The sequence below is a fragment of the Trachemys scripta genome, chromosome 5 (assembly GCF_013100865.1).
Source record: "Trachemys scripta elegans isolate TJP31775 chromosome 5, CAS_Tse_1.0, whole genome shotgun sequence".
In the NCBI taxonomy this organism is placed as follows: Eukaryota; Metazoa; Chordata; order Testudines; family Emydidae; genus Trachemys; species Trachemys scripta.
In genome coordinates this window covers 6,942,566-6,955,652 of record NC_048302.1, presented here as the reverse complement: position 1 = coordinate 6,955,652, position 13,087 = coordinate 6,942,566, and the positions used below count along the sequence as shown (strand labels likewise).

General features: G+C 45.1%; 1 protein-coding gene across 13 annotated transcripts in view; it reads left to right on the top strand.

Moving 5' to 3' along the window:
• The window catches only part of EPHA5 (EPH receptor A5), a 323,509-nt gene that overhangs the window by 229,634 nt on the left and 80,788 nt on the right, over nt 1–13,087 (top strand). For all 13 annotated transcript variants that reach the window (XM_034771961.1, XM_034771956.1, XM_034771968.1 and 10 more), the window contains 3 exons: nt 790–851; nt 2,959–3,168; nt 5,465–5,614. In XM_034771961.1, coding sequence (XP_034627852.1) covers nt 790–851; nt 2,959–3,168; nt 5,465–5,614 — 422 coding nt within the window. The remainder of the gene's footprint in view (nt 1–789; nt 852–2,958; nt 3,169–5,464; nt 5,615–13,087) is intronic.

The window sequence follows — 13,087 nt, the reverse complement described above, 5'->3', positions numbered from 1 at the left end:
CAACACTCATGATGAAGCACAAATCATCAGGCCACATTTGTCCCCCCAGCATCACTGGAATGATACCTGGAATGAATATCGCCCATTTGTACAAGAGGTCATGTCATTTAGACCTGATGTAGTACATTTTTGCATCCGTGTGTGTGATGACATTCCTTCACACAGCTCTGGGTTGGAGCTTGGAGAGGGTTTGGGGGTTGTGATTGGAAGTTCTACTTCCTCCCTTTTGTGCCGGTTTTGGTAGGTCTTTGCAGAGGTTCTTCAGTACCTCATACAGTTCAACATCCGGAAGAGTGGCCACTCTACTTCCTTCTCCTCCTCCATTAACTTAGCTCCCCACAGTGGTTGGGAAGTTTCATCTGGTGCAATGGAACCTGGGTTCCTTCGAACACAGCACATTTCACAGACTTTCAGCTCACTCAAGGAGAAAAGATGAAGCTGAGTTGGTGGTTAAGGCCCTGGGCCGGACTCATGATCTGGTTCAATTTCTGGTCCTTCTCCTGAATCCCTGTGTGACCTTATCACCTAACCTCTCTGTGACTTAGTTCCCCATCTCTAATGTGAGGATAACAATATTTCCTTTATCCCACCCATTGCAAGTCTTGTCTATTTAGACTGGAAGCTCTTTGGGGCAGGGATTGTCTCTCGCTGTGTTACTGTACACGTTTGTGATTGACAGATGGGTTCAACATGGCTGTGTGTGCACATTAAGAATCAGAGTGGACAAACTCTGGGGGTTTTCTTTTAGATTAATTGCAGCTAATAAACTTGTGATCTTCCTTTTTTCAGGTAAGCCAGTAATGATAGTGACAGAGTACATGGAGAACGGCTCTCTCGACACCTTTTTAAAGGTAAGATTCAAAATGCTCAGATGGTTTTTCTTGGCGGACAGTGGGGTCTCCTGTAAAGGTCATTCCCCCTGAGAAATACTGTGAAGTGCTGGTGAAGTTACAGCTCCCCAAGTCCTAGCTCCATCTACCACAATACAAATAAATAAAATAACAACAAATAAATAGAATAACAACAAAATACAAAGTATTCTTTTTCTTTCTCTGAGGAGCTCTGCATCGAAAAGCACTGGTTTTCATGCCTCCCTTTACACAGCTGCATTTTGGCACCAACCCTCCAGATGACCCTGTGGAGTAAAGATTTACATGTGTTTTGATGGCACTTTGTCAGTAGTGAGCATTAGATCACGTGGGCAAGACACACCGGGGGGAGAGGAGGGTTTGCATGTGACCTATGTTGTTTACAACCTTGACTCGGAGGGATTGTCACTCGTGGGGTTTTTACATATATAACCCTTCTGCCAGGTGGAGCCGGCAGCAACCAGGGCCGGTTCAATATCTAGGGGTTCCTTACAACACAGAACCGGCTCGAGCCAATACTCCCCCACTCACAAGAACAGAGTCTGAGTGTAGAAAAGAAACTTTTAATGAAAGGAGAGAAGTCACCCAATATTAATTACGGAAAATGACACAAGCAGGATTCATAACCATAAAACTGTGAGCAGAACAACCACCCCAGAGTGCGTGGGGCAGTGCCTTCCACCTCATGTTCTTGTGTTCTATAACCAAAAGTCCCTTTCCCCGTGCCCGCCTCTGCTTCCTCACCATACCCCACTCACAGTGGTTGTCCTTGGTCAATGAGGACCCAGGGTTCAGAGGTGCATCTGTGTGAGTTCACCTCCCACCCGGGGAAGAAGGCACCTTCCTTGCTCCACCATCTGAGCACTTGTTCTGGCTGGTTGCCCTGCCAGCTGCTCGGGCCACCCTGCAAACTGCTTGTTCCATTGGCCGCCCTGCCAGCCACTCGCTCTACTGGCCACCTCACCAGCCACCTGCTCGCCGCTCTCACAGGCCGCTCCTGCCAGCCACCCATCAGTCAGTCAACTTCTGTTGCCACCTGCGTCTCCACTGTGACCTCTGCAGGTCAGTCTCTTAGGGCACGTCTTCACTAGCAACGTTAAAATGCTGGTCATGTCAGTGCTTTAACGTGCCTTGTGTAGTCACGGCACCAGTGGTGGGAGAGAGCTCTCGCAGCGTATATAAAAACCCACCTCCACGAGGGGCATAGCTGAAACTTGCAGTGCTCAGGGGTGTGTTTTTTCACCCCACTGAGTGAGAAAGTTGCAGCGCTGTAAAGTGCCAGTGTAGACAAGTCCTTAGTGATTTTTAGCTCTTAGCAGGCTGGGCAGACATACAGTCCCACCACAACTGATTTCAGCTCGGATTGAGCATTTAAAATAACAAAGAGGCTCCTAATGAAGTCTATTTAGCCTTTTCTTTGAACAGTGGAGAGGAACAGGTTTAACCAGACTGGGGACCCTTGGGGAGAGTCCTCACCCCTCTTACTTTCACAGGGGTCTCGCATTTGAGCCCCTGGCTTACTGGGGTCCTTTCAACTGAGGGTGACTGCCTCATTTGGGACAGGTTAAGCACAGTTCTCCTCCCCTTTATTCATACCATAATGACAGCACCATTGATAACAGCATTTCATTATCCCTGCATTCAGTACTAAAGTGATTTGTAACCCAACACCAGCCAAAGTTGATTACTTTGAGCAACACCGCTCTAGCTGCTGGATATCTAAGCAGAATAGGTGCATGTAAATACAGTTTGTTCCTGAAGTCTCTCCCTCTCCTAGCTAGCTGTCAGGGGAGAATTCATTCTGACCCTGCTTACATAGATATGTGTCTACACTATAAGTGTTACATTAGGTAATTCTCTAATCATAAGTTAAGAACTCTGTTGTCTCAGCTTAGTCTTTAGAGATCACTATTCCAAACTATGACACCTTCAGGAGCCTCTGGGCCAGAGCATCATGGTCATTAATTATGAATTCACCTATTTGCCTTTGCATGAGACTTGCCCCTCACTCTGTTATTTGTGCATGTGTGTAACTCAGGGTGTGAAGAACACTGCACACTGTGATTGAAATCCCCCCTTGTCTTTGCAGAAGAACGATGGGCAGTTCACTGTCATTCAGCTGGTTGGGATGCTGAGAGGCATTGCGTCAGGCATGAAGTACCTGTCAGACATGGGTTACGTACATAGAGACCTTGCTGCCAGAAACATCCTCATCAACAGCAATTTAGTGTGCAAAGTGTCTGACTTCGGGCTGTCCAGAGTCCTAGAAGATGACCCTGAAGCAGCGTACACAACAAGGGTAGGTTCTGGGGATACTGGACCATTGAACTAAAGGAAATGAGGGAAATGGCCAAGTGGCATTTTCAAAAATGCTCACGCTCGCAGTTGGAGCCGGATTTTGAAATGGGCTCAGTGTCCATCAGGCGTCATTTCACTTAGGTGCCTACATTGGCCATGAGCTCTTTTGAAATCTGGTTGTATATGTAGGGGCCTAAACAGGAGCTGTTGGGTGCCGAGCTCTTTTGAAAATGGGGCTCTACGTTGTCATAAAAAACAAAGCTGCACACAGAAGAGGGCAGGTGTGGGGAGAGTTTATCTGATGGCTCAATCCTGGGCAGGCTTCAGTTGACTTACTCTATTTTGTAACAGAAAATGCACTCGGTAGCTGGAGTAGGTGTAACTTTGCATCGGTGTGAGAAATGAGGTAACGCAGCTGAGATTATTTTAAAAAATAGGAGTCTAACACTAGGCTCGTATATTTTGGCAACTAAGTAATTGCCTGATTTTCAAAAGCACCCAGCACCCCGGTTGTTCCTATTGTCTTCAGAGAGGACTGCTGCGTGGTCAACACCTGTGAAATATCAGGCTGCTTATTGAGATACCTAAATATGGACTTAGAAGTCTAAAGTTAAGCTCCTTTTTGGCACTTGCCTGTTGAATATAGTTGGAATATAGTATGACCTGGAAAGAGAAGTGATACAAAGCCAAAAGGGAGTGAAAAAGGGGTGTGAACTAAGCCCATCCATGTTACTCCTTTCTCCAGAGTGAAAATCCAAGTTGGGATTCTGTGGTTAAAACATGGGCAGGTCCTAGGCACAAGAGGCAGGCGGCCAAGCCATGTGACTGATAGGCTACGAGTGCTGCCCATCCCATGTTTCGGGAGGTCCAGAGTAGACTTGCTCATTGAGACAGAACTTGTTAGAGGCAGGCAGCTCGAACCCAGGCAACAAGAATCAAGAACAGACCCTTGCAGACCACCGAAAGAAATCCCACAGAGCTTCATGCAAACAGGTGTAATTTTTTTTTTACACATATGATTAAAGCATCATATTGTATGTAACATAAATTCACCATCTGTGCTCAGAACCCTCCAGTAACTCAGAGCCACCACCTTATCTGGAGATTTCACCCTGGAAAAATGTAGGCAACTGGAGTCTACCTGTACATTAGAGGCTCAGAACCTAGTTAGGCACATAAGGGTTTCTTGGAGCCAGATATTCATCTGGGATAAACAGTTATGATATGCTGAGTGGCACTAGCTAAGAATCTGACCCCCACTGGCTTAAGGTTTGAACTAATAATGCTTCACTGAAGAAAAATTGCAAGAATAAGGTTTTCTAAAAATATACCCCAAATTTTACTGTTTTTGCAGAGGTAAAAATTGTCTGAAGAGGTTCCCTGAATATCCCCCAGCCTTGCGGGTAGTTCATTCCTGGGAGCAAGGGCCTTCAAAGGGGGACCTATTTTGATATAATTCAAGGAAAACAATTCTTTAAACCCTGACTAAAATCCTCTTTTTAATCCTGAATATCTTAGAGATGATTTATATTATCATTAAAGTGTTATTATAATGTGCATAAAGTTAAACATTGAAAAATTAGAAAGCAGGGAGAAATCCCTAAATCTGAAATCCCTAGATATATGCAGGGAGACATTAGTTATGCAAGAAATATTACAAAAAATCAATAATAATCAAAGAGAAAAGGAATCATTGATGTTTTTGTCACTCATCTGGTCTCCCCATCTCTTAGGTAGGCTTCTATCTTGCAATCAAGTTTGCACTGGCTGACTTTGCATTCATGTGGAACCTTGTTGATTTCAGTGGCCCACCTACCTGGTTCCAACTGCAGGATTGGGGTCAAAGATCTGTAAAATAAAATCCAGCCTCCTGCCCTGTAATTTGAATGAGGTTCACATTACCCCAGAGTCACCTAGAGCTTTTAAGGTGTTTGTTCCTTCCCCATTTGCTGTCAGAAACTCTTGAAAGTTCACTGTATCGATTGCTGGAGCACTTGGCTTTTCCCCCTACCAACCAGCGCAACATAATGGAGATGTGAATGCTAAACGCGTTCCAGCATTCAAACGGAATTTAAACAACAACCCTTCAGGTCAGCCAATTAGTAGTCAGCTGCAAATGCTTATGGGCTGAGATAATATGGAGAAAGGCCCCATGCTGTCAAGCAGATTTACTTTAAAATTCTACATCTCTTTCCAGCATCATTCAGGAACTGAAAAAAATCTCCCTCGATGCTGTAAGAAATGTTGCTTTTCTCTCCCCCCCCCCCCCCCACACCTTCTGTTTTTTTTCACACAAGGGAGGGAAGATCCCAATCAGATGGACAGCCCCAGAAGCCATCGCCTTCCGCAAATTCACCTCGGCCAGCGACGTCTGGAGCTATGGGATAGTGATGTGGGAAGTAGTGTCTTATGGAGAGAGGCCCTACTGGGAGATGACCAATCAAGATGTAAGTACTTGCCAAAGCCACTCTTTGCTATCAGAGACAGAACTGGCCGAGTGTTTTCAGTCTGAAAGTGACAGCTGCTTTTAAAAGGCCCAGTGAAATGATTTTGCTTTCCCCCTGAAATTTCTTTTATTGAATGTCCTTTTATGCAGCAGCTCAAAACAAGCTTTGCACAAAGAGAAGTAAGTCTGCATGGAGTAAAGACTGTCTCCCTTGGCAGACTGCTGTAGTACCACTGATGTGGTTTTTATCGGAGTCCATCAGTATTATGTTTAAAGATGAAGGTCTGCCAAAGGATGCCTGTTGATAAATGACATAATTTCAGCTACATTTACAAACTTCTCCAGTCAACTATAGCAAAAGCCCTTTGGTCTCCATTTTTATTTCATTTAAAATTTAGTGGGAATGTATCCGTGTTTATTATGAAAATTAAAAAATAAGTAAAAATCAGTACGAAAAATTAACTTCACAGTTTTCTGGCTAAATATTGAGGTTAATATTGGGGGACAGGAGGAGAGGAAAAAAGCAACAAATAGATAAAAGTAAGAGTATTTCAAATAAAAGCCATGTAAGCTGTGGTTTATTTCATGAACTGTATATGAATAGTACATATACCTGGGTATGCATACGTATTTTCTACTGCCTTGCCTTACTTTAGCAGCCAGCTCACGTTTACACGTAGACTAATTTATTAGTAACATAAACACATCCACCTAATGTCATAGGTTGGATTTTCTTAACATAATCCATATTTCCGTATACTGGAATGGTCCGAAATTTGGGTGAAAAATCAGTAAAAACTTGCTATTTTTTGTAAAACCTGGGGAATTTTCAGTAAAAATCAGCAAAAACTGAAAACAAAGTTACCTAAGTATAGCTTAATTTTCGAGATCCGTCTGTATTAATGAGTGCTTGCTTCCTTGAGAGAAAGGGAGGTGATGCGGTGTAATGGATAGGACTCTTAACCTAGATCCTCTTCCTGCCTCTGCCATTAACCGTGAGCATGACACTTCATCGCTCTTTCCCCTCCGACTCTTTGTCTTGTCTGCTTTGAAGAGCTTGAAGTCTAAGGCCTGGGCTACACTGCGGTGTGGGGGGGTGGTTCGAGCTAAGATACACAACTTCAGCAACATTATTCGCGTAGCTGAAGTCAAAGTATCTTAGTTAGACTTACCTGGCCAGCCTCACGGCGACGAGTCGACCGCCATGGCTCCCCCATCGACTCTGCTTACTCCTCCTGCTAAGGTGGAGTACGGGCGTCGATCCAGGGATCAATTTATTGCGTCTAGATAAGACACGATAAATCGATCCATGATACATCGATCCGGCGGGTAGTATAGATGTACCCTAAATGAGGATGGTCTCTCATCATACATAGACAATGCCTAGCACAATGGAGTCATACACTCTAGGGCTATATGTGCCTACATGCTCAGGGTTTATCTGATCGCCATATTTCGGGCCGGGAAGGAATTTTCCTCCAGGGCAGATTGGCAGAGGCTCTGGGGGGGTTTTACCTTCCTCTGCAGCATGGGGCACAGGTCACTTGCTGGAGGATTCTCTGCACCTTGAAGTCTTTAATCCACGATTTGAGGACTTCAGTAGCTCAGACATTGGTCAGGGGTTTGTTACAGGAGTGGCTGGGTGAGATTCTATGGCCTGCATTGTGCAGGAGATCGGACTAGAAGATCATGATGGTCCCTTCTGACCTTAAAGTCTATGATTCTATGAGTCTACTTAGATTGTAAGGTCTTTGGAGCAGGCCCTGTCTTTGTGTTCTGTTTGTACAGCACCTAGCACAGAAGGGTCCTGGACCATGGCTGCAAGGTTATGCTTTAAATCAATGTACCAACAGATTGGCACATTTTAGTCACTGCAGAACATATGCCAGCTGTAGCACCATCATTTTATCCCTGTGGTGAGAGAGAGGAGTAACACTAAAGCAAACCAAACGTTTCGGTTAAATGCTGCAAACTCAAGTCCTGTCGTTTTCAGGGAGTTCAAAGAAAAGTCAGGGGATATCAATCCAAGGGACCAGTCCAACTGCTGTTTAAGTCAAGGAAACTTGAATGAATGGGAGTTGCATCAGGCCGAGATGGTTACCTTGTTTCACTTTTACTGCAGTAGCTTGCCGGTATAATAGAGCTTTTTTTTTATTCTAAAGTAACTCAAACCACTCTGCAAACTTGGGGCCAGAGTCAGGGCCCCTGCCTCCGTCAGGGTGAAACCACCCGTGTGCAGAGAGCCAGAACAAGGCCTGCCTGTCACATCAGTCCCACTGTGAGCGGGTGTATGTATCTCTCTGGCAGCTGGAAGCATGTGTGCTTTAGTGTCATTAAGAACAGCAGGCTTCCACAGGCCAGTCAAAACACAAGATGCTACCAGGGACTAAGAAGTCTTAAGCAAAATTTGTCCTTTCACCCCATTGCTGCTGGGGTTCAAGCCAGCCCCTCCACCCCTGGAGTGAAGAGTTTTCCCTCCCCACCTTCGGGTAGCACAGCTGAGGCGTTGAGGGACCCCGTCCCTCCCTGTATCCCAGGTTCCAGCTCCAGCCTCTACACAGAGGAGCAGCTGTCCACTCCAGAGCTACTTACCACCCTGGCTTTCCCACAGAACCTTTTCCCTTGCTCCCTTTCCGCTGGGATCCCAGCAACAGGACTTCTCTTGTCCTGGTTGCCTTCACACTCAGCAGCCCACAGACAACAGCAGCAGCTGCTCCGCTCAGCACACAGAGGGCTGTATGTAGCCTGCTGCTCCCAGAAGCCCTTGCTTGCTCCCCGCCGGATGCCTTAACTCAGGCAGGTGCTCTCCCTCAGGACTACAAAGCACCCTGAATGCCTAGTCTTAAAGGAGCTCATACCTCACCACAGCCATTCAGACCAGGTTATACCCTGAAGGGGCCTGTATACCCTGGATTTTGATCGTGCACTGCCTCCGTTGAGGCATCTGACTGGGAGTGAGCAAGGGCTTCTGGGAGAAGCATGACAATCTCTGTGCTCTGTGGGGAGCAGCTGTATGGGAATGAATTCAGTGTGCAGGTCAGACAGTGGGTGAGGCCCTCAGGTAATGCAAAGCAGCATAGCTTTATTGACTTCCCTGGTGCTATGCAGGTATAACACCCAGGAATAGATCCAGCCCACAGTGAATGGAGGGGGCGGGGTAGTATTCAGTGAAGATTAAAAAATAATATAATGAAGTATAGTATGGTACAATTAATCAATGTGGTGGATAGATGGAATATCAATTTAATTTTCATCGGGGAAATAAATGATTTTATATCGTGAAGTGACAGCAGCAATTTTGCTGTGTGCTGCTGTCCTCTTTGGCCTTAGTAAGTTGTTTAAAAAGAAGTTGGTGCATCCTGCCTCACTCTCCGCACCCACTCCAGCCTGCACGTTGAACCAAGCAGGGGTTCTGCATAAGTAAAAGCAAGCGGTCAAGTGATTAATGACTGTAGGGTAATGCATAGACACTACGGGGCCTTTCATGACATCACATGCTTCACTTACCCTGACGTTCTCAAAAGTGCTCAGAACCCCCAAGCGGAGACAGATTTTCAAAAGGGCTCAGCTTCCGTTTAGGTATGTAGCTAAAGGAGGGGACAGGTTTTAAGACGGTTCAGCGCCCGTCATTATCCTCAAAGGGAGCTGCTTTGGAAAAGTTGGCCCTGTTACTTAGGTGCCTAACTGAGAGCTGAGCTTTTGTGAAAATCTGGCCCTACATGACTCTCACTATGGGCATGATTGAGTAGTGACTGGTCACTAGAATACCAGACCAGTTCTCGTAATTCTGCTGGTGAGCTGCTTTCTCATTGTCTCATGAGTTAGATGCTTGGCTTTTTTCTGACATATGATTTTCAGTCAATAGCAAATTCCCATTTCCTTGCATAGAGAGCGGAATGAATAAGATCCAAACCATATTAATTTTAAGGAGACTGTATTACTTTTAAGGCCAGCACTGTAAGAAATGCCGGGTACCATCCTACCTCCAAGCCAGGATAATCACTGTAGGGGAGAGAGAAGCCTGGGAAACATAATTCACAGAGTTCCCTTTGAATTCTGCCCTGGTCTGAATCCCATAGCCCAGGAAGAAGCTGCACTCCATTCATCCACAGATCCTCCAAGACACACATGGGTCCCAGGGGCTGCAGGAGGTATTCATTCCAATTCCCCTTGCCTACTCTGCTGCCTGGTTCCTACATATCCCTGGACAGTACCGAATGCAGGAGCTAGGCTTCAAAGGCAGTTCTAAAGGGGGCTTCACAATGTGGAAGAAAAATACAGGTCCTCTGGCTCCAGGAACTTCGTGAGACAGGTTGGGAAGACTCTAGCAGAGACCAGCAGGCATTTGATCACTGCCCCTTTCTACCTGCTCCACCTCTGCAGAGAGACTTCTGGCATGAAGGGAGCATATCACATGGGCAAAACTCCCCTTGTCCATGGCGGCAACCTCTCCCCAACACACAGCGGGGAACAGGAGACCCAATGTTTAAAAGAAAATGGTCTTGTCCTTTTGGCGTTAGCAATTACCTTGACCATAAAAGTTCCTTTGGAGACTCGTGCTTCTCCCTTATTTTATCTAGCAACTCTTTCGCCATAAGCGGCTGTGTGATCACCTGCCGCACGGAACAATCCTATCTGTCCTTCCTGCTCAGCGGTAACATCCAAGCAAAGAAGGAACCTCACAGTATCTTACCGTCACATATAGCAAAGAGGGCAGAGAAAGCATTCAGCCAGGCAGACAGTTGTGCTGTTTTGCTGACTCAAAGCAACCATGTCCCTAAGTCTCTCCATCTCAGTTGCTACCTTACTTAAAGGAAGTTTACGATGAAGAACATAAGAATGGCCATACTGGGTCAGACCAAAAGTCCATCTAGCCCAGCATCCTGTCTACCGACAGTGGCCAATGCCAGGTGCCCCAGAGGGAATGAACAGAACAGGTAACCATCAAGTGATTCATCCCCTGTCGCCCATTCCCAGCCTCTGGCAAACAGAGGCTAGGGACACCATTCTTGCTCATCCTAGCTCATAGCCACTGATGGACCAATCCTCCATCAACTTACCTAGTTCTTTTTTGAACCCTGTTATAGTGTTGGCCTTCACACCTCTGGCAAGGAGTTCCACAGGTTGACTGTGCTTTGTGTGAAAAAATACTTCCTTTTGTTTGTTTTAAACCTGCTGCCTTTTAATTTCATTTGGTAATCCCTAGATCTTGTGTTATGAGAAGGAGTAAATAACACTTCCTTATTTACTTTCACCACACCATTCATGATTGTATAGGCCTCTATCATATCCCCTCTTAGTCGTCTCTTAAGACACTACATACACCTACCAGGGGATTATCCCAATCTAATACACAAACTTTCTGTCATGCCCAATGCGGAGAATGCAGAAATTTGGTCCCAAGTTTGTCTCTTCTGTCATTGCAGTAAGCAGCTCTAACTGGCTTTAATACAAATGCACTGGGATGCCACAGATGTTAGGTAAATGCCAAGCTATGAACTAGGATTCAATCTGGAGTCAGCAAGATAACACTCCACCATCAGAGGAATCATTCGTGTGGATAGTGAACATTTCAGACATGGACATTTTCTAGAACCCTTTATTTAAAAAAAAAAAGGAGAAAATTAATTTAGTTGCATCCTGCTGGACATTGAATGAATTTCACAAACGCATCTTGGAAAAGAGGTGCATGAGTCTGGCTCTTCAAAACGTGCAGATTAGAGAATTAATAAGAGATTTAGCTCTTGAAATTAGCATTGGTTCCTGTCCAAGCTTTGCTTGGATTACCTCTGCGCCTATATTGCATATACTTGGCAACTGAATGGATCATAGTAAACAAACAAATTTAACTCAAGGGTGTTTCCCACTGTGGTATGTGACTGTTCCCAGAGTGTTTTCTGCCTCCTCTCTTCCATATACTCAACTCCCACCCCTGTTGGCCAAAGAATCAGAGGTTGCTGACGTTGATGGTAGATGTTATGTGGTAAACCATGGTGCTCTGATTGCATGGATTTCAACTCGTGAAAGAGTTCCCATCATTCTTACTCCGTGTGGGACTTATAATTACAGCCAGTTAAAACACATTGTTTGAAAATATAGTCAGAGGTTAGCAAAATTGTTCTCCTAATTGTAATTCAGTTTGTTTTTTTCCTTGTTAACAGCAGTATATGGAGAATCAATGTGGGCAGTCACTGTTATTCAGAAGGCTACAAATCAAGTGTTTAAATCAAAATTGGATGTCTTTCTAAAAAGCATGCTCTAGGCCAACCACAAGATGTGAACTTGATGCAGAAATTGTTGGGTGGAATTCTCTGGCCTGTGTTATGCAGGTTGTCAGACTAAATGATTGTGGTTGCTCCTGGCTTTAAAATTAGTGAAACCATTGGGTTAGATATATTACCTGTGTTAGCACAAGCCATCCCAGTTCATTCGCCACCAGGCAGCCCTGAGCCAACTGGCATTGCTCTGTAAATGGACTGCAGTGATTACAGGGTGGCTTAGGGCCCTCAAGTCTTCTCCCAGCCCAAATGTTTGGCCCATCAAATCTTCTAAGGGTCCATGTGTTAGTGAACAAAATTGTGTGGTGCCCCCATATAGCGGTTGCTTCCAGAGCCTTGCTAGCTGTTGCTTCTTTCCCATACTGGAGGCCTGAGAACATCTGCACGTGAAAAAAGATGCCGCAGCATCATTGCATCTTACAGTGTTTTGAGACCATTTACATTGTATTGCCAGAATGGACAACATCCTTTAAATTGAGTTTGCTTTATTGACGTTAGTGCCAGGAATATAAAATGTACCTAGCCTCACTCCAGATGTGGTTCCGATCTATTCTGTACTGGTTCCAGCTTGTCTGCTACACATCTTGTTACCATATTCTTTTTGGTGTATCTTGGAGGAGGATCTCTCTGTGTTATAAATACACATGCAGCTACAGTGTTTAAGCACTACATGATCCTTTGACCATGCCACATGGGATGATTTTATTCGATGCTTGCAAATTTGGTCTGAAGGAGAGACTAGAAACATGATGCAAAAAGCAGAGAATCTGGATAACAGAAGTAGGTCAGGCCTACTTATTGTGCTGTGAACAAAACTATTATCATAGAACAAGACCACTCGCTAATTCTGGCCTAAATGGGATAGAAGAACCACAGGCCTGCTCCAATGGCCATTGAAGTCAATGGGAGTCTTTCTATTGACATCAGAGGGCTTCGGATGGGGCTTCATGTGGGCTCAAAAGGTCTACTTGAAATAGACACTGGGGCTGGATTTTCAGAAGTGCTCAGTACCCAACAGCACCCAATGAAAATACAATGCACCATGTAATTTTGTTCACTAGGACGTGTTATTAGAAGACTTGATAGCACCAAATTTTGGGCTGGTAGAAGCTTTGATGGCCTCGTTTCCCTCCTGGGTCAGTGCTACCAATGAAAGGGGCTATTCCAATTGGTGCAGGATTCCAACTAGGGCTGGC